The sequence below is a fragment of the Scyliorhinus torazame genome, chromosome 8 (genome assembly GCF_047496885.1).
Source record: "Scyliorhinus torazame isolate Kashiwa2021f chromosome 8, sScyTor2.1, whole genome shotgun sequence".
In the NCBI taxonomy this organism is placed as follows: Eukaryota; Metazoa; Chordata; class Chondrichthyes; order Carcharhiniformes; family Scyliorhinidae; genus Scyliorhinus; species Scyliorhinus torazame.
The window spans coordinates 113528390-113553547 of NC_092714.1; the positions used below are offsets into that span (position 1 = coordinate 113528390).

At 45.7% G+C, this 25158-nt stretch overlaps 1 protein-coding gene across 4 annotated transcripts in view; it reads left to right on the plus strand.

The window, feature by feature from the left end:
* Positions 1-4402: 4402 nt before the first annotated feature.
* The window catches only part of LOC140428050 (galactosylgalactosylxylosylprotein 3-beta-glucuronosyltransferase 1-like), a 185179-nt gene continuing 164423 nt past the window's right edge, over positions 4403-25158 (plus strand). For 2 of the 4 annotated variants that reach the window (XR_011948686.1, XM_072514049.1), the window contains exon 1: positions 4406-4627. Coding sequence is in view for 1 of the 4 variants with exons in the window: in XM_072514047.1 (XP_072370148.1) it covers positions 4600-4627 (28 nt within the window). In the remaining 3 variants the exon portion in view is untranslated. Of the gene's footprint in view, positions 4628-25158 lie in introns of all 4 variants that reach the window. The other 2 variants (XM_072514047.1, XM_072514046.1) reach the window with 2 other exon arrangements.

A 25158-nucleotide genomic window follows, 5' to 3' on the forward strand; every position in this document is an offset into this window, starting at 1 on the left:
CTCTGCTCCCACGTGTCTCCTCCATTGCCCCCAGACTCTCAGGGCCGCCACCACCACCGTGCTGGCGGGAACAGCAGAGGTACAGTTACCAATGCCTCCAGACTAGTGCCCTTGCATGAAGCTGCCTCCATACGCTTCCATGCCAACCCCACCCCCACCACCCACTTCCTGATCATGGCTATATTCGCCGCCCAGTAATAGTTACCAGAATTTGGTAGCGCCAGCCCGCCCTCTCCTCAACTCGGCTCAAGCATTACCTTCCTTACTCGCGGGGTCTTGCCCGCTTAAACGAAGCCAGTGATCACTTTGTTGACCCGTTTAAAAAAGGACCACGGGAATAAAGATGGGGAGACACTGAAATACAAACAGGAATCTCGGGAGGACCGTCACCTTCACCGTCTGTACCCTCCCAGCCAGTGACAACGGAAGCGCGTCCCATTCCCATCTCCGAAAATCGTCCTTCATTTGGTCTACTAGTTGGGCCAGGTTTAATTTATGCAGCCGGTCCCATTCCCGCGCCACTTGAATGCCTAGGCACCTAAAGCTTCCCCCTACTAATCTAAACGGCAGCTCCCCGAACTTTCAGGTTAGTTGTTGGTTAATTTTTACTGGATGTTATTGGAAGTGTTTGGCAGTTAGTGTTGTTTTTTAAAGTTGCTGGTGTCCACAGGGAGTGCCACTTGCACAAGTCTTGTCATTTCAAGGTTCTTCTCCAGTCACTTGCCCCCAGACATGGATGTTTCCATGGGAAGCACAGTAGCACAAGTGGATAGCACTGTGGCTTCACAGCGCCAGGGTCCCAGGTCCGAATCCCCACTGGGTCACTGTCTGTGCGGAGTCTGCACGTTCTCCCCGTGTCTGCGTGGGTTTCCTCCGGGTGCTCCGGTTTCCTCCCATAGTCCAAAGATGTGCAGGTTAGGTGAATTGGCCATGCTAAATTGCCCTTCGTGACCAAAAAGGTTAGGAGGGGTTATTGGGTTACGGGGATAGGGTGGAAGTGAGGGCTTAAGTGGATCGATGCAGACTCGATGGGCGAAATGGCCTCCTTCTGCACTGTATGTTCTATTCCATTCCCATTAGCCTGCAACATGACAGAGAGAATGAGCTGAGGCAACACAGGGGAGGACAAGCTGAATCCAAGATGGAGGAGCATGATGGGCATCTAGTCCCTTAGCAGGAGGCCATATCCACCCAGGGCCTTCAGGGAGCAATTCTCCAAACGCAATCTCAGCAATGAACAATACTAACTGAAAACTGGGGCTGGATTCCCCACCACCCGCTGTCTGCCGATAGCAATGGAGAATGCAATGTCTGGGGGGGAAAAATGGGATGGTGCCGATTAATTTCCGATGCTCCGATCCCCCGCTAGTGTGGCATCAAGGTTCGTGCCCCGAGCCACTGGAGAATACAAATGGGTCAAAATGACCCCTAGCAAGAAGCTAAAGAATAGTCCAGACAGATTCCTAAAAAGCAGCAGCAGTAACTTCATTGAAAGTGCAAACCACATCATAAGGCTTAAAGCCCCTCGGATTCTTTGAAGTGCAAACCGTCTTTACACTTCAAACCAAAATGGTTTTTCCTAGGCTGTAATTGACAGCTTTCAGACAGCCAGATGTCTGGCTTGTTTATTTTCATTTACCTTGCTGTGAAACTAACCAATGTTTATAAACATCTAGGAATTAAGTGCTTTCTCTTTCTCTTTATTTCAGCAGAAAGTACTTAATTGCTTTAGATGTGGACATGAGCTGTCAGTCATAGCTAGATGAAGTTGGCCACCACTTCCATGCTGGAAAATACAGAATCCAAGATTTGCACAAAACACTGGGTCAAGTCAGACTCTGCCACAGCCCTTGAAAGTGATCTTAGACTTTCTGGCACATCTGCCGATGCAACAAACAATTTGTTGTACATACCCAGCAACCTCTGCTTATGCACCATTCCATCAGAGACCTCCACCACCCCATATCGGAGAACCCCTCTAATTGCTCAGCAGCAGAACTCATGCATGACTTTGACCTCTGGCGAGTTGGCATCGAAGCTATATTTGTGCTACCATCTGTAGGCCACCCATGTCCAGTATCTCACCACATGCAGGTCACACTTTTAAACTACTCTCCAAAATATGCACAGTGCTAGTATCTGAGCTGAGAACTGCTGATTCGGTGACATGGGGCAGAATTGTCCCATCCAACCCATGGCAGGTTTGGTGGTGAGTGTGCGTGGATAATCTGGCAGAAGTCAAAAAGTCGGAAAGCTGTCGGCATGAAATTACATTGCAATTCCCTTAATGGTGGGTCAGTCTCCCTGTTGGCTGATGGTGTGAATGCTGTTTGCATTAATTTGCATATCATGAATGTTCATTATAACATCTGCCCACTGATGTCCCGTCAGGCATTCCAATCTTGGGTAGTTCCAGTGTGAAATTACGAAAGTTTAAAATTCGATTGATAAAGGCTGGCGTGCAGAAGAAGGTGCTCAGTTCGCAAGAGACTTCAAGGTGAGTGAAACAAAGCCATTCTGTCATCCTGCTGTGTTTCTCCAGATGCACTGTACGCCACTCTGCTGGGGTAGATCAGTATCAGCCTCCATCTCCATGCCGAGCTAGACAGCACCATGCTACTGGACCCATGGATCCTCCTGTGTTACTGAGTCAGATCAATACAGCACCTGGGGTTGGGGGGTACTGGGGCACTGGGGCCACACACCAGTGTCTATCTGGACAGCACTGTGCTGCGGGACTCATGCAACCACTGCAATCAGGGGTGGGGTGTGATGTGAGGCTGGGGTGGGGTGTGGCTTGATGCAGACAAGGGGGGCCAATGTGGAAGGAGGGCTGTGTAAGGAGGGCGGAGAGGAAGGCTGAGGTCTCAGAATGTCAGGCAGAGAGGCAAGGAAGTGGGTGATGTAGACGATTATTGGAAGGCAGAGGGAAGACCGAGGCGAGGGAAGCTGGACCCCAACAAGGCTGCATGGAAAGCTCACAAACGAGGGGGTCACGGGGACACTGGATTGTTTACTGGATGAAGATGCACAAAAAGACTCCAGATATGGTGGGTAAAGGTCCAAGTGGAGCATGGCACCTTACTGGTGATGCGCTCGGGGAGGGGAGAGGGATTGAATTGAGGAACATATTTCCTCTTGAGGCTGCTTGCCATTCTCCTCTGAGTTGTTGACATCTTACATGGTCTGCTGAAGACAGATGGGCTGCAGAGAGCGATATGAGCATATTTGGTGTTTAAATATGGCGCTGGGACCTTTGAACACGGTAGCTGATGGCGGCCCGCCAGAAGATCCGCAAGGTTTGTGCATAAAAAAGCACTGTATCTGGCACAGGATCTCGCCATTCTAGCCACCACAACCTAATCTCAAAATGGAGAATTTGTTTCTTCCCCATCGTTGTCTTTCTGTTCTTCTGTCTTCCTCCACTGCCTGGCCAGGTGGCCGTCTTGGTTTTCTGAAAAGAGAAAAGTCCCAAGTTGTTCCTGTGAACCTCCTCGACCAAGGTCTTTAAGTGCTGTGTTAGAAAATCTTGGAGCAGGGCAGCATGGTGGCACAGTGGTTAGCACTGTGGTCTCATAGCGTCGAGGTCCCAGGTTCGATCCCGGCTCTGGGTCACTGTCCGAATGCAGTTTGCTCATTCTCCCTGTGCTTGTGTGGGTTTCGCCCCCACAATCCAAAGATGTGCAAGGTAGGTGGATGGGCCACGCTAAATTGCCCCTTAATTAGAAAAAAAGAATTGGGTACTCTAAATTTATTTTAAAAAAGAAAATCTTGGAGCAGGCTCTCTGCCATCTTGTGTTCTTCATGTTCAAATTCTCTTAAGCAACCAGTTGCAGCATCTGGCGCAGCCACAAGACACACACTTTTGAGAAATGCAGGCTCGCTTTAAGTCGTGCTGGCTCGTTTGATCTGGTGCTCACCTCTTGCTATTTTGTCATCCTCATTTAAGCGTGTAGTCACTTAGCACTGGCTGCAAGCTACAAGCATTTAGATCAGCAAACTGCTGTCTTTCATAAACTTTCAGGCCATTGCAATGAAATAATACATTTGCACATGAATACACTGCTTCTATTATAGGTATTTACCGTTTGACGAGTAGGAGTGCAGCTATAGCATTTTATTTTACTCTGATTAAGAAAATTGAATGAAAAGTAACAACTTGTTCATTTTTTGTCTACAGACTGTAATTTATATTTTATTAAATGAAGAACTTGATATCACACCAAATGCTGCCTCTGTGACAACGCTACGTGCCTTCCAGTATTTCAACCACCGGGCACCCGAAATGAAAATGCTTGTGGTTTTTTGACATTTCTTTAGCAGTGCAGCTTTAAGTAGAGTCTGCACAGGCGTAACAGGCATTTGCAGAGCTGACTTCAGCAGCCTGCAGGATTCTGCTTGCTCAGTATTTCATTCATAAGCAGGCTGGACACACACAGCGCATCTTGCAACTGAGCAAGACCTAAAGAAACTTCTTTCAGTTAGTTTTTTTTTGTCCTTTAAGTCATCTTACCGATCGTGGCCTTACTGAATAATAATTGAAACTCGTGAGTAGTTGCCTGGCTTTATTCTTCTGGATAGAGGGATGCTGATGATTTGATGACAGGAAAGTGCAGCAGTCACACTGGTAAGTGGTAATTCATTTCACTTTACAGTCTTTCTATTTTCTCCACTGGTTACTTGTAACATTTGTGTGACTGTAAAAGTAGTATTATTCTCATTTCAATTGATCCAATGAACATACCTGGTGCAGCACTATCTGCTCAGTAAGTCCTTAGGGTTGTAATCAATAAGTACTTGAAACAGAAAAGAGGGACATTTTGTTGATTCTGTCTTCAGCTTTTTCCTTCGATGTTCTGAAATTTTTTGGCATCATTTTAAAGAGACAGGAACCGGCTTGCAAACAATCCTTGGACTTCACACCTCCTCTACAGACAAGATGCTTATGATTCAGGGTAATGTCTGGTCTATGTTTTAGAAGTTTAATCCCCGTTTAGCATTGTTATTTCAGTTGGGTATCAGGCCATAATTTAAGACATTCCATGAACGGATTAAGAAGCAGAAATCCTTAAACACACCCTTCAGAATGCTCTTACCTGACACTGCTAAAATTAGTTCAAAATATCAGGCAAGAGAATTCGGTGTGTGGCACGTCAGGTTGGAAAATATGTAGAAGGACAATGCTTTATTACAATAAATAAGAGACCTTTGATTAAGTGGTTTTTATGAAGTTCTTATTGACAGCAGCCTTTGGGTTGGTGCCCAGCAGCCCCCTGAGTGCCCTGCATTCAATGTGAGCATGGGGGCATTAGATACCAGAACCCCGACAGTCAAGATCTTTCCAGAAAAATAAATAGCCAGGAGAGAAAGACAAGGGCTGCTCTACCTGGAAATGGAATTGTGTATTGTTGTTCGAGGCCGACACTACTCTCAAATAACATTGGACTCAATGTTAAAACTTATGATCCTGTAACATCCGAGAAAGAGATTGGAGAACTTTGCTTGCTTCTGCAAATCAGATGCCAGCCCCAGTCTGAATGGAAGAAGGTAGAGTGAAGCAATTAGAAAGGAGATGGTTTATTTGCTCATTTGAAGTGGCAATTGCATTGTCTTTCTGGAAGTACAATGGCCCTGTGGACTATGTTATCAGTGGGCTCTGTCACTCTGGGGGGTTAATGGAGCATTAGATGAGATAGTGAGGCGATCCTAAAAGGCTTCACTTTAATCTTCCTCCTTGGGAAAGGGCAAGCTTTTGAGAAATGCCCAAATCAGCCATCCTAGAATGTATACACATTTTAGCAAATTAGGAAATGTTAGTTCAGATTCACCTTCTAGTCTTTCAGTCTGATATTGAGATGATATTAATATTAAAGAGTTCAAATGTTCAAATGCCAATAACCAATGAGGCACAATTAGTATTACATGACTCTGGGGCAAGCATTGCAGGACCCTGTGAATTTACAAAAGAATCAGCAATACTGGAAGGCAAATGATGAAATTATCCTAGCTTGGATCATTTCCTTCCAGAGACTGAAGTCATCAGAAATCAAATCCATTCTCTGTGCACACATTGTAGAGAAACGTTCTTTTCTTTAGCCACTTAACTCAGATGTGCTGTTGCCATCAGCTGTAGCAGAAAGATGTTGCTAATTTAAATTTGGAAATATATATAGTTTACTGATATCTATGAGGAAATAAATATTTCAGCTTTCTCACTGAGTCGTCGGATTGTGTATGGATCAGGTGAAATGTAACAAGCCAGAATCTAAGTCCAGTTCTCAGCAGAAAAATTAGTACTTCAGGGAGACATCTGAACTCTGGGAAACATCAGCTGGCTTTGTGACACAGTGATCCCCTTTCCAGAGATTGAGACCTTCTAAAATCTGCACTTCGGTACATCGTCATTTTGAGTCAGGATGAAATAAGCCTTTCAGAGAATGTGGTGACTGCAGAATATAGAAACATCATTGTCAAGTATTTACAATGATATAAAGGAACCAATGACTTGCACGTATTGGGTTCATTTATTTAAACTCCGTACACAAGAATATGTATACTTGTATAGAACTTGAAGATATCAGCAGTAGAGAAGTGTGCTGTGTACTCTTCTCATAGAAGAAAGTGAAACTGAGACTGGATCACATTAAACACTTGTATAATGCTGGCACTAGAGTGATGGGATGCTGCTTTCCCTTAAGACCATAAGACATAGAAGCAGAATTAGGCCATTCGGACAATCGAGTTTGCTCCACCATTCAATCATGGCTATTATGTTTCTCATCCCCATTCATCTGCCTTCTCCCCATAACCCCTGATCCCCTTATTAATCAAGAACCTATTTATCCCTGTCTTAAAGACACTCAGTGATTTGGCCTCCACAGCCTTCTGCGGCAAAGAGTTCCACAGATTCACCACCTTCTGGTTGACATAATTCCTCCTCATTTTAGTTTTAAAGGATCATCCCTTCAGTTTGAGGCTGCGGCCTCGGGGTCTAGTTTTTCCTACTAGTGGAAACATCCTCTCGACGTCCATTCTATCCAAGCCTCTCAGTATCCTGTAAGTTCCAATAAGATCGCCCCCCTCATCCTTCTAAACCCCAACAAGTACAGACCCAGAGTTCTCAACCGCTCCTCATATGGCAAGCTCTCATTCCAGGGATCATTCTTGTGAACGTCCTCTGGACCCTTTCCAAGACCAACACATCCTTCCTTAGATATGCAGCCCAAAGCTGCTCACAATGCTCCAAATGGGGTCTGACCAGCGCCTTATTCAGCCTCAGAAGTACATTCCTGCTATTGTATTCTAGCCCTCTTGACATGAATACTAACATTGCATTTGCCTTCTTAACTGCCGACTGAACCTGCATGTTAACCTTAAGAGAATCTTGAACTACGACTCCTAAGTCCCTTTGATTTCCTAAGCTTTTTTCCATTTAGAAAATAGTCTATGCCTCCATTCTTCCTATCCCATGATCACACTTTTCCACATTGTATTCCATCTGTCACTTCTTTGCCCACTCTCCTAGCCTGTCCAAGTCCTTTTGCAGCCCCCTTGCTTCCTCAGTACTACCTGTTACTCTGCATATCTTCGTATCATCTGCAAACTTAGTAACAGTACCCTCAGTTGCTTCTTCCAGATCATTCATGTATACTGTGAAAAGTTGTGGGCCCAACACCGACCCCTAAGGCATACCACTAGCGACTGGCTACCATCCTGAAAAAGACCCTTTATCTCTACTCTCTACCTTCTGCCAGTCAGCCAATCCTCTATCCATGCCAATATCTTGGGCTCTTAAATTATTTAATAATCTCCTATCCAGCACCTTGTCAAAGGCCTTCTGGAAATCTAAATTGATCACGTCCACTGGCTCTCCTTTGTCTAACTTCCTTGTTACCTCCTAAAAGAACTCTAACGGATTTGTCAATATGCATAAAAGGTATTTACAACATTCGCCTTTCTTTTTAAAAATACTTCCCCTACCCCCCTCAAAGAAGTAGAACTATTTATAATACATGTTCACACTTCGTTACCATTACATAATCATATAGGACTGGTGGGTGAATCTATGAGTCTCTAAAATATAGATGTAATCTGGAGGTTTCTTTAATTTCTCACTATGATCTGTGGGATTTTTAATCGTGAGTGTTGTTCCGGTTGCATTTGGGATCTTGTCCTTGATGCAATAGGACTGCACAGTGGTTGAGAAGCTGAATAGATCTGATTTTTCCTCGGTTACGCCTAACCATTGAGCTTTTGTGTGTAATTATGTCATAGGACCTTGATTCTGAACAAATCCTTCTCACCTCAGCTGGTTGCCATGTATTTACTGTAAATGTGTTGTCCCAATTCTTTATACTTGGCAACTCTGTACCGACATTTTTATCATGCACACTGGTGTATTGTGCAATTGTCGAATAATGAGGTACTTGGTAAAGTAGTTGATGGTGATGGTGAAGTCAGTGCCATGAACATGAAAGAGGTCGGATGTGATTTTGGACCAACAATGAGTAGGAATCTCATGTGGGATCAGTGGTTCGTTGTGCTAATTTGGCATGTGCACTTGATATACCTTGCACTTCAATATCATTGTTCATACTGGGCCCAATAGACTGTCTCCCTTATGAGTTTTCTCATCTGATCTATGCCCGTGTGTGAGCGATGAAGTTGTTGAAGATTATCAGGATACAAAGATTCTGATATGATGACGTGCCTTCCGTTAGAATGGCTCGCTGGGAGATGCATAGCTTGTCCTGGAAAGATCAAAATGGTCTCACCTGTTCGTGGACATGCTGAATTGAATCAGGTCATCCTTCGCTGATGGTTTCCCACATTTCTGTAATGTGGAATCATTTGTCATTTCTTTTGTAGCTCCTGGCATTTGCATTGTGGAAAGTGTGCCAGATTGGTGGGGCGGTATTCTCCGTCCAGGGACACCAGAATCACGAAGCACGAATGGGTGGAGAATTGCGTGTTAGCCGAAAATCGCAGTTGGCGGCGGGTGCCCAAAGGAATGCCATGCTCTGGTGCCTTGGCAGCGGCGTGAATGCATTCCATGCCACACGTCGGTGTGGGCATGCAAATTGTACAGTAAACCTAAATTAACAGGCCCAACCCAGCAATTTCCAGGGCCCCTGCAATGCTCCGCCTCTGCCAGGAGGGATTACCGATGGCAAGATTCACTTGTGGTATTTAAAATCAGAAAACAGATGCCGTGGCCGCTGAGGGAGAGAGAGGGGGTACGAAAAGTGTCCAACATCACTTCAATGTGCTGACAATTGTGCCACTGGTGGGGGGGGGGGGGCTAAGGCCCAGGGGAATAGCAGGGGACGACCAGGAGGTGGGCCATTGGGTCGGGGTGTATGGGCAGATAAATTATTCTGCTGCGAATTGGTGTCACATTTTAGACTGAACACCAATCCTTTGTTACATGTCGCTTGCATTAATAGTGCAGATTATGATCATGTTCTTGCTTTGTTCTTTCCACAACTGCAATGTCATCTGTGACATAGATAAATCCTGGCACAATGCATGTAGTGCTGTCCAGGAAAGAGATCTGGTGAACAACCTGGAAGGTACGTTGTTGAAAATAGTATTGTCCAAACAGAGCATGAAATGTAATAAGCTCTTGAGACTTCTCCGCAATGTGTACTGACCAGTGGCCATGCTTGAAGTTGGTTTTGAACTTTGCACCTGCAAATCTAAGATTTAACTCATTTAATTTGGGTATTTTTTAAAGACAACGTTTCAAAGCTATGTTTAAACGATGTGGATCAAAGCATGCTCTCAATTATCTGTCCTAACGACACAAGTAATTGGGATGCACAGATCTTAGATCCGGCATATGCCCTGGCCACTCGCTTTTCCTAACTGAGCAACTGGGTGCTGGTCCTCTCTACACGCTGTCCCATTCACAGGCTGACAGGCTATGCACTGCAATGTCACCATGAAGGATCCGTCTGCTTACCAGCTCTTTATTTGAACACTGTCCCAGGCTGTCTTCAAGGTTTGCTGTGCGGTCATCACCCTGCGATTTCAACACTCTCTGATGCTGTGAACTTAATTGTATCCTGACCAGAACATTGACATGTTCTCATGCCATGTAGCATGATCTAAGACTGCTCACCACATTGTTCTTGTGCTTAATCTTGCTGCCAGGCTGTTTGACCAACATGTTGGCACCATATTGTGTTTTTAGAACCATCATAGAATCATAGAATTTACAGTGTAGAAGGAGGCCATTCGGTCCGTTGTGTCTACACCGGCCCCTGAAAGACCACCCGACCTAAGCCCACACCTCCATCCCATCCCGGTAACCCAGCAACCCCACCCAACCTTTGGACACCACGGGGCAATTTATCATGGCCAATCCACCTAACCTGCACAACTTTGGACTGTGGGAGGAAACCGGAGCACCCGGAGGAAACTCGCAGACACGATGAGAATGTACAGGGACCAAATCCAGGAATCCCTGGAGCTGTGAAGCATCAGTGCCGCCCAATTTTATTATGATATACAAGTGCCAACCACTCATCGTGGGCTCATTTATTTAAATTAGGCACATGGGAACATATATACCTGGATAGAAAACTTGAAAGCATCGGCAGCAGAGCTGGGTGCCATGTGCTCAGCTCACAGGCCAAAATGAAAATGAGGCCTGGTCACATGACTCACTTCCGCTCCAACAATGGCATGTTGTTATCTCTTAAAAGCAGATTACAATTTTTTTATTACAATATTATTTTCAAAGTGACCACAATGAATTAGGTTTACCTCAAAAATATTCATCACCTCAGTTCACAGGTCGCGAGGACCAAGCTGCACCACAAATATTTGTGATTAATTTGTTCCTTCAGCCCAATGTTAACACTCGTGGAAACCTTTGTTCCTTAATTTCTAACCATATACCCAGAATCTCGATGGAGGAAATTAGGGCAGCACGGTAGCATAGTGGTTAACACAGTTGCTTCACAGCTCCAGAGTCCCAGGTTCGATTTCCGGCTTGGGTCACTGTGCAGAGTCTGCACGTTCTCCCCGTGTGTGCGTGGGTTTCCTCCAAGTGCTCCGGTTTCCTCCCACAGTCCAAAGATGTGCAGGTTAGGTGGGTTAGCCTTAGTGTCCCAAAAAAGAGGTTAGGTGGGGTTACTGGGTTACAGGGATAAAGGAGATAGGGTGGAGGCATGGGGCTTAAGTAGGGTGCTCTTTCCATGTACCGGTGCAGACTCGATGGGCTGAATGGCCTCCTGCTGCACTGTAAATTCTATGATTTCTATATCGGCTTTCAAGCGAATGACCACTTGGGTGGGTGAAATATTTACAGGTGGTGCTAGAAGTTCCAGTTATTTCTTTTGCTGAATCTTCCTCTTCAATTTCTTCTTCTGCTCTCCTACCTTCACAGCATCCTCTTTCAACTGGGAGCTCCAGCAGATGTTTTGGGCTGTGTGCATCTCCATTAGTTAGAAGTACATCTGAAAAGTGGGAATACTGATATTATTGGCATCTCAGAGCATGGCTGACAGCAATGGATGACCAATCGCTCGAGCTGAGACGAGAGAAAATATTGAATAATAATAGGTCTACAAACAGGTGAAGAACCATATTGTCAATAAGATGCCATCCAGCAGATATAGAAATGATGAATGTATGAATAGAAGACGATAAGGATTAAATGACAGATAAAATTGAATATTAGGTGACAAATTGTTGCCTCGTCATTTTCCAAATACTTACAAAATAGAAACAGGTCATTCGGCCCAACTACTCTTTGTAAAAGCATTATCTCATTCTACTTCTTGCTCTTTCAGCATAAGTTTCTATTCCTGTCTCCCTCATGTACTTTCCCAGTTTCCCGAAATGGCAGCACAAAATCAGCAGTGAACAAGGAGACAGCTGGCAGGTAAGGAGGGTTGCTGAATATTGTAATGTTAATCCTGGCAGTTGACTGGGCAGACCTGGGATGATCAGAGAAGGATGAGTTTCCAAACAGATTCAAACAGTGAGGATCTCATTCCTCACACCGCATGTGAATCAGGCTTTTGGAGCAGAGACAGTGCTGGATCTGATCTTCACCCTTCTGCCCTCTATGCCAATTTAGTGGCAATTCATGCCACCACCCATAGCTGGTTAGGAACTCGGAGACTGGGAAACAGCTGCCATTCAATAACTATGGCATTGTTAGATCTGATAATGTTCTCCAAGTAAAGTCCAATACTATAGGATAGGGTGGACTTTGGAAACATAGATTTTGAAACTAAATGCCCAGCATTTCGCTCTCAGTCGAATGCGCAGAGTCAGGAAAATTCCCAGGAGAATTTGTGAACCCAACCTATAAACATGGCTGCCTGGGTGTCAGATTTTCAGTCTGACACAGGGGAGGAATGAATCAGAAGTCAGGGCAGGTGACCCGGGAGGAACTGAGGAGGATGCTGGGTACAGAGGCTGACTGGGTAGAAGACTTGCTTCTAGGATTAAAACATGAAACATTCCTGCAGCCCTCTCCTTTGATCCTACCTTCTCTCCCCATACACACTGCCTATGCTTTATGCGTGATGCCTCAGGCTGTCTATTCCCACATAAACACCCCACCCACGCTCATACCACTTATACTCCCTCTGCCAACCTTTGTTCCACCACCCTTGTTGCCCTTTATGCCCTCTATGCCAATTTAGTGGTAATTCATGCCTGCACCCACCACCCTTTTCCCCAACACCCCCAATATACCAATTCACTTATCCATCACCATTGGAAAACCGTAATCCCCATACAGAGATGAGACAAAGTAACTTTCGATGTGCCTATTGCAGACTTTACTTTATTGAAAAAAAAAACACTCTTTCCATTTACTCCATTTACATTTCTTCAACTATATAATATCTTATAACAACAAACGTTTCATTCAAGTGATCAATCTATTATCTCAAAAAGTACTGGAATTCAGTCCCACATCAAATAGTCTACAACTATTTGTAGGTGTCAATCAAACTGCAAAATTACAGACGCCCTACTGTGATAATGGATGTTGTGAAATCATGCAGCACTAATCCAGTAAGGGAAACCCTCAGGCTTGTTGAACGTCTCTGTTGTGAACCTCAGTGAGTCAGCAAAAATGAAATTGGGAAATCATTCTTAAAAGTGGAAGAAAATGGAATGTATTTTCAACTATTAAACTGAATAAGCAACAGGGTAATTATATTCCATCTGAAGAAAGGTAAAACGACAGAAGCCTTAAACCACAATGTTTTAGGAAGGAGCTTAGAAAGAAAAGTAAGCAAGAAAATGCTTGTCAATGCTGCTCAGAAACCTGGTAGTTAAAATCTACTCCAAAATAGTTCACAAAATGAAGGCTAAAGGGAGAATGGAGCCAAATCTATCGACATAGTTGCCGATCCTATCTTATTGATGCTATAGGGAAAAGTGACAGTGATGCAACCAAACACCATTTAATACTACATTTTTATGGAATGAACCATTTAAGATTGCCAGCATTAAAATGTGGAGAGAAGGGCAGAAATCCTATCATATAAAGTTGGCATGCAGAATCTGTATTTGCAGCCAAACTTTCTGTGGAGACAAAACCAGCCATTGTCTTTTATTATGACGCCACACTTCTCTTTGAATAATACTTGCATAAATATTACTCAGTCCAGTGCTCGAGATGCAGCAAACTATCAAAGTTTCAATGGAGTACTTGACAACTCCCAGGATTTTAATAAAGAGACTTGCGTTTATATAGCGATTTTCACAATCATCAGACATCTCAACTCACTTTACAGGCAATGAAGTACAAGTCTGATGTAGAAATTCCTGCACCCTCAGGATTGATTCAATGCCGGATTTTGCATTTTCCCAGATTTTGGAATACCTGTCATTAGATTGGAGGGGCAGACACATGTTTTCTGTTAGACCATAAGACATAGGAGCAGAATTAGGCCATTCGGCCCATCGAGTCTGCTTCGCCATTAATGGCTGATATTTTTTCATCCCCATTCTCCTACCTTCTCCCCATAACCCCTGATCTCCTTATTAATCAAGAACCAATCTATCTCTATCTTAAAGACACTCTGTGATTTGGTTCCATAGATTCACTGCCCTCTGGCTGAAGAAATTCCTCCTCATCTCTGTTTTAAAGGATCGTCCCTTTAGTCTGAGATTGTGTCCTCTGCTTCTAGTTTTTCCTACAAGTGGAAACATCCACTCTATCCAGGCCTCACAGTATCCTGCAAGTATCAATAAGATCCCCCCTCATCCTTCTGAACTCCAACGAGTACAGAGCCAGGGTCCTCAACCGTTCCTTGCACGACGAGCTCTTCATTCCAGGGATCATTCTGGTGAACCTCCTCTCGTTCCTTTCCAAGGCCAGCACATCCTTTCTTAGATGCGGGGCCCAAAACTGCTCACAATACTCCAAATGGGGTCTGACCAGAGCCTTATATAGTCTCAGATGTACATCACTGGTCTTGTATTCTAGCCCTCTCGACATGAATGCTAACATTGCATTTGCCTTCCTAACTGCCGACTGAACCTGCACGTTAACCTTAAGAGAATCGTGAACAAGGACTCCCAAGTCCCTTTGTGCTTCTGATTTCCGAAGCATTTCCCCATTTAGAAAATAGTCCATGCCTCCATTTCTCCTTCCAAAGTGCATAACCTCACACTTTTCCACACTGTCTTCCTTCTGCCACTTCTTTGCCTTCTGGAAATCTAAATAAATCACATCCACTGGTTCTCCTTTGTCTAACCTCCTTGTTACTTCCTCAAAGAACTCTAACAGATTTGTCTGACATGACTGCCCCTTGACGAAGTCGTGCTGACTCAGTCCTATTTTATCATGCACTTCCAAGTAATCCACAATCTCATCTTTAATAGTGGACTCTAAAATCTTACCAATGACCGAAGTCAGGCTAACTGGCACTCCCCTCTGCCCCCTGGTTCTCCTGGAGCTCTGGCATCCCACTGGTGTCTTCCACCGTGAAGACTGATGCAAAGTAACTATTCCAGTTTGTTTGCCATTCTTTGTTTCCTCTTATTACTCCTTCAGCCACATTTTCCAGTGGTCCAATGTCTATATTTGACTCTTACCTTTCATATATTGAAAACAAACTCTTCCTATCTTCTTTTATACTAGCTAGCTTGCACTCATATATTTCACCTTCTCCCCCATCCCATATAAATTTATTCAAAGGAGTGCAGACTGAGATGTTATAATAATAATAATCTTCATTGTCACAAGTAGGCTTACATTAACACTGCAATGAAGTTACTGTGAAAAGCCCCTAGTCGCCACATTCTGGCGGCTGTTCGGGTACACAGTGAGAGAATTCAGAATGTCCAAATTACCAAATAGGACCTGGAAGTTTTAAAGTAGCATTGCCAGAGGGTCATTGCTGCTCAGCAGAATCTTAGTCTTGTTTTTGTGATCCTGGGGATTTGCTGCTAATAAATAGATCCTAGTTTCAGTTGGTAGGAATTAAAGGACCATGCAGCTCCTTATGCAGGAGCATTACTTACAAACATTACCGAATGATGCCACTAATATTTAATTTGTGTACAGGACAGGTTTTCCAAAGACACAACTACCTGCACCTGTAAAAAAAAAAATGAGTGTGCAGCACTGACTCAAGTGAGCCCACTATGCAATCCATAATGAACTGCAAGGATTTTGACACTGGTTTATATATGCCATTCATTCCAGTTTTTAAGATAGAGTGATACTCTCGCCTTACTTTGGTCTTTTATTACACACTTTGCAAATCCTTGCAGGGTTTTGATCTAAACTTGAGTTGTTCTTGACCTGTTGCCTGCTGTCATTGTGTCTGTGGATAGCTCTAACCTCCTACCCTGAAGTTCAGAATGGATCTCAAACACTCTACCCTAGTTCGTGACCTTTCCAGCATTCCTGTTGTGCCAAGTAAAACAAGGTTCATGTTGTGATCCAACTGCTGTACTGATGAAACAGTGATTTATTTGGTTCGGAAGAGTGAAAGCAGTATTGTTGGGGCACTGCTAGAAATCATTTTTTTCCGTCATGGGTTCAGATTGCAGAGACAGTTTAGCAGCAAAATTATATTCACCCACTTGTTATGACCCCCTCAGAGGTCACGGGGTGGGCACCGTCCGTTTTCCTGTGACCACCTCAGAATACGAACTTCCCCAATAATGAGGCGGGGCTTCCCCTGAACAAGGGAAGCCTCTCAGTACAAAAACCACGATCTGAAGACCCTCGGGCAGTGGAGAGATTGCTGTAAGAGAAATAAATCTGTGTTCATTTTATATCCAACTGTGCGATCCCGTGTGGTCACTTTGTCGGATTCTACATCACCCGTTTGGGTTTATTTCTACAATTTAAGGTGGTTAACCTTTTTAGAAAAATAAAGTCTACCTTTAATACTTGCATTTCCCCATGACACAAATGGTTATATGGTAGCAGTATGTTACAGTTCAGTCAGGTGGGATAGTGAGAGTAGAGGCTCCCACGTCTTTCTGTCACATGGTTCACAAGGAATCTGTCCCACTCTTTCTGCCTGCCATTGACATGTGTTAGGAGACTTTGCAAGTGGAAGCTCAACCTGTTCAGCAGCGTGTAATGACTTTGACCAGGCCTTTGAGATTGGCCAATTAGGGAACCCCTTTCTCTGTATATAACAGTAAGAAGTCTTACAACACCAGGTTAAAGTCCAGCAGGTTTGTTTCAAACACTAGCTTTTGGAGCACTGCTCCTTCCTCAGGTGAAAGGAAGGAGCAGCGCTCCGAAAGCTAGTGCTTGAAACAAACCTGTTTGACTTTAACCTAGTGTTGTAAGACTTCTTACTGTGCTCACCTCAATCCAACGTCGGCATCTCCACATCTGTGTATAACAGGGAGTGTCAGATCCTCTGCACTCCCAGTGTAGACAGCAAGCTGAATGCACCTGGTTGTCCTGCTGCTGGTTTTGTAAATAAAAAGGAATTCTAGTGAAGGGACTTCTGCCTCCTTGGACTTATTACACAGCGTTATTACGGCATCTTCAATGGCCATCAAGTGCTGGACTGGGACTCGAACCCAGAGCTCCTGGCTCAAGAGGCAGTGACGCTACCCAATGTGCCAATCTGTCTCCAAATGTATAAATACTTCTTGTCAACTTCCACCCGAGCTATTTTATACTACAATTTTATTTTAGTATTACATTTAACAAATTAAGCTATAAAGTTCTCACAGCAGGGATGGTGGGGGTGGTGGGGGGGCTTTAATCAAGCCATTCGCACAGTTTGTGGAATGTTATTTCTTATCTATTCCTCCTTGTGAGCCATGCCAAATTGTTGGGGTAGATTTTAAACTCACTGCCCCTGTGTAAAATGGTCATTGTAAATCAGCCAAAAATGATAGAAACAGCCAATTTTCATTTTAATTGTGATCAGCAAAAGAACATTGGGTGGGATTCTGTATTTCAGAGACGAAATGTTGACTCCGGACAGAATCGGTGGACTTCTACAACAGCAAAATTGGCGCCGTTCGCGGAGCGATTCCAGAAGCGTTAATAGGCTTGCAGTGTGCCATATGGAACACGAGCATTTCCAATGAGAGAAACGGGATTCGCAGGGGTAGGGATTGACACTCGAGAGGCTGACAAGCTGCAGCCGCATATTAGCACTCCACTCCCCACACACACTCATCCCAGCCAACATGATGGAAGTGTGGAGAGAGCCACCCCGGTTTACAGATGTGGAGCTCGGGACTTTGCTGGACACCATGGAGGAGAGGCGGGCTGCCCAGGGGTGAGAAGGAGGCTGCCACCCTTCGCTGTATACTGGGCCTGGGTGCAGGTGGCAGACGCCATGAGTGCCATGGGCCCCACTGCCAGGACAGGCCAGCAGTGCCGGAAGAAGCTGCATGACCTCCTCAGGGCGGCCAGGGTGTATCAGCAGCAATGTGTCCCTGGCCCCCCAAACACCAGTAAACCCCCCCGCCATACAGAGGGCGGCCAGACTCCACCCGCCGGCAGTGTGTGCGCACCTCACTCTGCACCACATGCCAGCACGCATAATGACCACCAGGACCTGGAGCCCTGGCCACGAAGGCCATTAGCTACCCACCCCTTGTGCTGCATACGTTCAACTGCCTAACATTGGGCGCTTTCTGTCGGCCGACCCCAATTCCAATCCCAAGTGGACAGCAACAAAGAAGAGGAAAAGGACAGCGATGAGAGTCCTTGAACCGTAGCCCGAGACATCCCAGAGCACCAGTCTGGGGATGACACTGACTTCCCGGCACAGCTGTGTTCAATGCCTTCCATCATTCCAGAGACACTCATCTCGGTTTGTAGCCACCTGGGTTGGCCACTTCCCGACTTAAAATGGAGATCCGCAAAGAATGCAGGGAAATTCAGTCAAGCCAGGAAAAACTAGCAGGTGCAAAGTTTCCTGTGTATTAGAATTTGCAGAAACCCAGACAACACTGAAACTAGCAATCCTCCGCATATTAATGAGCGATCCCCAGGAACAATTGAAACATTTAAGGTGAATAAGGCCAAGCCAGACTCCTCGGCGCCAGCAGGAGCCAAGACAAAGGAAAGCCAACGGACACTTAGGGACCGCCCAGCGATCAGGGAACTGCTCCAGTATTGGAAAAATCGATCCAAGTGATCGGAACGTAGTCCAATCACTTGGAACCAGATACGGGGTCCGTCCTGAACGGCGCGAAGCCCCTGGGGACTATAAAATAGAGCCCCCAAGTTCAATTCATTCTTCTTGGCGGGGTCACTCAGCAGCTCGAAACAGCCCTTGACAGTGACCTGCCTAGCTGCTGCATCAACCAAGTAAGTCTCCAGTCAACGCACGCTACGAGATAGGCGCTCCTAGCTACCAGTCTATACCAGCTTTTGAATCCTGCAGACTCAGAATCGAATGAAAGGCCATTTGTTCCCCTGACCTGGTGGGCCAGTTCTGAAGCTAAGTATAGGCCTTTTAGTGATCGAGATAGTCTAGTAAGTAGAGTTTATGCATGAGTAGTGATTTACTGTGTATAATACATGTGTTTTGATTTGAAACTTACTAACACTGATGTATTGAGTTATTGATCAGCACTTGAACTTGAACCTCGTGGCGGTATCATAAAGATACCTGGCGACTCTAGAGCAAAGGTTATAGAAACAGAGCAAATTAAGTAAGGACACAACGAGCAACGAATTAAGAGCCAACCAAAGTTAGCAATAGATTGGGTACATAAGTGAAGAGGTTCCTGAGGCACTATCTGGTGCGCAACGCACATGTGCTGCAGTACATCAAATGGAAGTAGGATCCCCGAGGGGGCGGACAGTCAGAGGACGGCCCAAATCCAGGGACTACCTGCTATCTGGATGGGTTACGGGCTTCTGGAAAGGGCGATCCCGTCGATAATGGGGATGCGGACACAAAGCCAGGGACTACATGAGGGGGTGTCAGCAACCTCCAGCACCTGCAGGTGCCGTTGGAGGAGTCCAACATCGCACGTGTGGCATCCACGGTGGAAGCCTTGGGGGGGGGGGGGGACGACATTATCGGCCATGGGTCAGGATGTCCAAAGCCTGGGGCCTCTGTGCAGGCGGCGGCTGAGGCACAGGACAGGGTGGCCCTATCACAGGCAGCCATGTACCAGGGCCATCTGGACATTGCAACGGCGCTCTAGGGCTTGGCCCAGTCACAGTGGGTCATGACTGAGGGTGGCGGCGGCATTGCCCGGGCGCTGGCTAACCTGAGCCAGGCAAAGAGGGAGGTGACACTGTTACTGGCTGTTGTGGACAGTCACAGAGGAAGGTGGTCCACTTACTGTGCTCGGTGGCCATGAGCATTGAGACCCCTTCGAGACTGGAGCAGGCCTCAAAGAACGGCAGCGGCAAATGGCGGGGGGGGGGGGGGCCTCAGGGGTTAGCTCCACTCGCACCCCGTCCCAAGGAGTAGCTTGGGGGCCATCGGGCACCCCGAGGTAGGAGGAGCCAATGTGGCTGGTACCATTAACACCCTCGGGGTGGCGCTGGACCACCACAGCACCTCGGACTCCACCCTCTCCTGTCCCTGATGCATCTGATGGCTGGGGTGCGGGTGGTGGTGGAATGGGGGCACCCAAATGGCTGGTGTCACTCTGCGCAACTACGGGCTTCGGAGAGCAGTCAGTGGGGCACGCAACAAGATGGCTGTCTTGCAGGCCGCGGCAATAGTGGTCCATGCCTGGACACCCCGGTGGGTTCACCTCAAGCCCGCAGCCTATCCCCTGGTCACTGCCATCACCTCCCGCTGCCCCATCCCCTGCAGCCAAGAACAGAAGCCCACAGTCGTGCTACTGCATGTCCTACTTCCTCAGCAGCCATGTTGCCTGTTTCCTGATTTTTAAAACCTCAAGTGAAGCTCGCTGTTGGTAATTCCTTCGGCAGAAGTAGAGCAGCGCAGAGGCCCCAGAGAATACCGGGTCAGATCCGCTAATGATATACCAATGGCGTTTACTGTACATGCGGAGTAGAATGCATTGATGCCGCTGTCGAGGTACCGGAGCACGGCATTCTGATGGGCATCCAGCGCCGGCCACGATTTTTACCTCGCGTGCGTTCTCCACCCAATCGCTTTTCCTTATTCCAGCGTTGGCCAGCGGAGTATCTCGCCCATTGTTTCTACGGAAGAATAGTGGCTGATTTGATTGGTGCCTTTATTGGGGCACAATTCCTCCTGGCCAGCTAGGACTAAACAATAGAAAACATGATCTGGAAGATTTCCAGGAAGATATTAAAAGAGAGAGACAGTTAAACAGAACAGAAGTCTTTTTTCTTAGTTACAGCCAGTCAGATTCATAGAAGGGCCGACTGGAAAAAGTGCATACTTTGCATGCTAAGTGGGCAGTGTACTGTATTTATTATTTTCTTTGTTACAAGGAATGATACAGAATCACATACAATTAGATTCACTACAAATGTTTCCCTGTTCACTTAACAATTATAAATCAAACTATTTTGTTGAATTGTATTCAGCCTTGTCTCATTAAATTCTGCCTTCCGATAGATTGTAAATGCAAACTTTGATGCATATGCAAAATTAGAGTCTCCACTCCATTGAACATACACACAGCCCTAAGCTCTGGATTCCCATCCGTAAACCTCTCTGCCTTTCTAGCTTCCTTTCCTCCTCGAAGACAATCCTTAAAACCGACTATTTGACCAAGTTTTTGATCATCTGCCCTAATATTGTTTTATTGTAACTTGGTGTAACGCTTTGCTTTATGTCACTCCTATGAAATGTTTGGAGATGTTTTGTTTACTTAGCACCTTTAAAGCATCACCTTTAAAGTATTATAAGTTGTTGTCATTGAAACAAGGGGCGGGATTCTCTGACCCCCTGCCGGGTCAGAGAATCCCCAGGGGGCGGCGCGAATCCCGCCCCACCGCCCCGACGCCGGCTGCCGTATTCTCTGGCGCTGTTTTCGGGCGGGTCAGGATTCACACCACGCTGGTCGGGGGCCGTTGGCAGCGCCTCCCCCCCGGCGGTTCTCCGGGCCCCGATGGGCCGAGCGGCCATCCGATTTTGGCCAGTCCCTCCGGCATGGGTTATACATGGTCCCACACGGCGCGACCTGGCAGGTAAGTCGGCATGGGCGGTCCTCAGGGGGGGCACGGGGGATCCGACCCCGGGGGGGCCCCCATGGTGGCCTGGCCCGGGATCCGGGCCCACCGATCTGCGGGCGGGCCTGTTCCGTTGGGCCATTTCTTCCTTCCACGCCGGCCCCTGTAGGGCTCCTCCATAGCCCGCGCGGAGAAGAGAACCCCCTGCGCATGCACCAAAATACGACGGCAGTTCCGCGCATGCGCGAGATCACGACGGCCATTCCCCCCATGCGCGAACTCGCGCAGTCCCTTCGGTGCCGCTAGAGCGGCACCAACCCCTCCGGCGTCCACCTAGCCCCCGAGGCAGGTGAGAATTCCTCACCTTGGGGGCCCGTTGATTCGGAGTCGTGGGCGCCGGTTTTCCCGCCGGCGTAGGGACTTAGTCCTGGGAAGGGAGAATGCCGGCCAAGTTTTTTTTTAGTTGCCTTCTGAATGGTAGTTACATTTTGAGGCCCTGACATTCTTTTAATGGAAAGGTTAACTAATTTTAAATAGACAGGTTAACTCTTTTGCTAAAATTTTAGAGTGTGTGTTAAGCATTTATATGCTCATAACCCATGGTCTAATATTAGGGCTAAAGGAAGTTCACATCATTCATCATATACGAAGATTCTAGTCAATGTCATGATCCAATCATTCTCAATCAGGGATCCATAATACAAATTCATTTAGAGTTACACATTTCAGCTCTGCTATTATATTCTCGTATGCATACGTTCTTTGTCCTCTCCTGTATGCAAGTCTCTTGTCCCTTACAAGCAAGGGTGTATGTGTGCTGCCTCATATCTGTCTATACAATAGTGGGATCCCATGTTAATATATCAAAGTTTACTGCGATAATAAGCAAGGTGAGAATGTAAGCTGCGAAGAGGGCATAAAAGGGCTGCAAAAAGATGTGTACTGGTTATGTGGTTGTGCGAGAAGGTGATTGACTCATCAGGGATAACGTGCGCAAGTGAGAAATTATCCACTTTGGCTGGAAGAATTGAAATCAGAACATTTTTTTAACAGGTGCGAGGAAAGCAAATGCTGGTGTTCAGAAGGATTTGGAGTATCCTTCCACACAAGGCACACAGTTAACATGCAGGTACAATTATGATGGTAAATTATATGTTCGCCTTTATGTCAGAGGGGTTGAAGTATACGGGTAAGTAAGTCTTGCTGAAATATACAGGCCTTTTGTGAGAGCACACCTTGAAGCATTGTGTTCAGATCTGATCTACTTACCTAAGAAAGGATACACTTGCCTTAGAGGGGATATAAGAAAGTTCACTAGATTTATACGCAAGCAAAATATTCCAGATGCTGGAAGTCTGTAATTATCACAAAATGATGGAGAGACAGGAAGCATCTCCAGAGAGAAAAACTGCCTCAATTTTCACGCACATAGAGGTTCTCTGTTGTTGTGAGAATGGTGCTGGAGGCCCGAATCCAGATGTCCTGCCCCCGAACCTGGCTCCTACCATTTTCGCAGGGTGTAGGGGATTGCGGGTTGAACAAGATTTGAATACCCATTGTTCATGGAGACAGCTGGCCATGTTAAAATGTGGCTACATTCAGTCTAATTTTCACAAGAAGGAAGTGCAAAAACAAGTTGTGCATATTAGACCTGGTAAAAGATATTCAAAACCTACCAAATTTGTTTGGAGAGGTACGGTATCCCTTTGGCGAGTTAAGGTACCCATTTTAGATATGATCTGATCCTGGGACGCCTATGGGAAAGGTCATGTGCTCTTTGGGGGAGGTAAGGTGCACTTTGGGATTCTTCAAAGTTGACATGATGTGCATAAGCTCATTGGAACTGCCAAAGAAGCTGTCAAAGGGAGCTATTAAAGGGAACTGTCAAGATGTCAAGGCATTTAAATCTCCTGATCTATAAATATTCAAAAACCTGTCTGCCATTTTTTTTAAAATCACTATGTCATGGCTGATTCGCTACCTCATCTCCAATTTCCCAAACTATCTCACTATCCTTTAATATCTTTAGTATTTAGAAAGATATCGATCACTGTTTTAAATATACTGTATGGCTATGTCCCCTCAGCCCTCTGAGGTACATAATTCCCAAAATTTGCCACTCCCTGAGGGAAGAAATTCCTCCATAATGGCTTATATGGCCTACCTCTTATTCTGAAACTGTGTCCCCTGATTCTAGAACCCCCCTCAGCTAGGGGAAACATCCTACCTGATTGAGCTCTGTACGAGTTCTGTATGATTCAATGAGATGACATCTCATTCTACGATACAATCCCAGTCTCCGCAGTCTTTCCTCATAGGACAATGTTGCCATCCTAGGGATCAGTCTGGTGAATCATCACTGTACTTCATCTAGGGGAAGTATATCCTTCCTTAGGTAAGGAGGCTAAAACTGTATAATTACTCCAGGTATGATCTCACCAAGCCTCTATACAATTGCAGAAAGACATCTTTACTCTTGTACTCAAATCCTCTGGCAATCAAGGCCAACATATAATTTCCCTTTCAAATTGCTTGCTGTACCTGCATGTTAGCTTTCAGTGACTCATGAAACACCAAGGTTCCTTTTGATATCAATACTTCCCAATCGCTCACCATTTAGAAAATGCTCCGCATTTCTGTTTTTCCTATAGGGTGGATAACTTCACATTTACCCACATTATATTCCATCTGCCGTGTTCTGGCTCATTCCACAAGCCTGTGTAAACCCCCTCAAAGCTTCTTTGTATCCTCCTCACAACAAACATTCCCACCCAGTTATGTGTCATTAGCAAACTTGGAAATATTACATTTGGTCTCCACACCTAAAGCATTGTTATGGACTGTGAATGGTTGGGGTCCAAGCACTGATACTTCTGGTGCCCCACCACCGCCTGCCAATCTGAAACTGATTGTTTATTCCTACTCTGTTTTCTGTCTGTTAGCCAATTCTCAATCCATGCCAGTATATTACCCCCATTCTCATGTGCTCTAATTTTGCTTACTAACCTCTTATGTGGGACCTTACCTAAAGCTGTCAGAAAATACAAATACTCCATATTCACTGGTTTCCCCTTATCTATTTTACTAGGTATACCCTGAAAAAAACTCCAACGGGTTTGTTGAACATGACTTCCCTTTAATGTGGGCGGCATGGTAGCACAGTGAGTAGCATTGTTGCTTCACAGCTCCAGGGTCCCAGGTTTGATTCCGGGCTTGGGTCACTGTCTATGTGGAGTCTGCTAGTTCTCCCCGTGTTTGCGTGGGTTCCCTCTCGGTACTCTGGCGACTAGGGGCTTTTCACAGTAACTTGGATTGGATTGAATTGGATTGGATTTGTTTATTGTCACGTGTACCGAGGTACAGTGAAAAGTATTTTTCTGCGAGCAGCTCAACAGATCATTAAGTACATGGAAAGAAAAGGGTATAAAAGAAAATACATGAAAATACATAATAGGGCAACACAAGGTATACAATGTAACTACATAAGCACCGGAATCAGATGAAGCATACAGGGGTGTAGTGTTAATCAGGTCAGTCCATAAGAGAGTCATTTAGGAGTCTGGTTACAGCAGGGAAGAAGCTGTTTTTGAGGTTTGTGCGTGTTT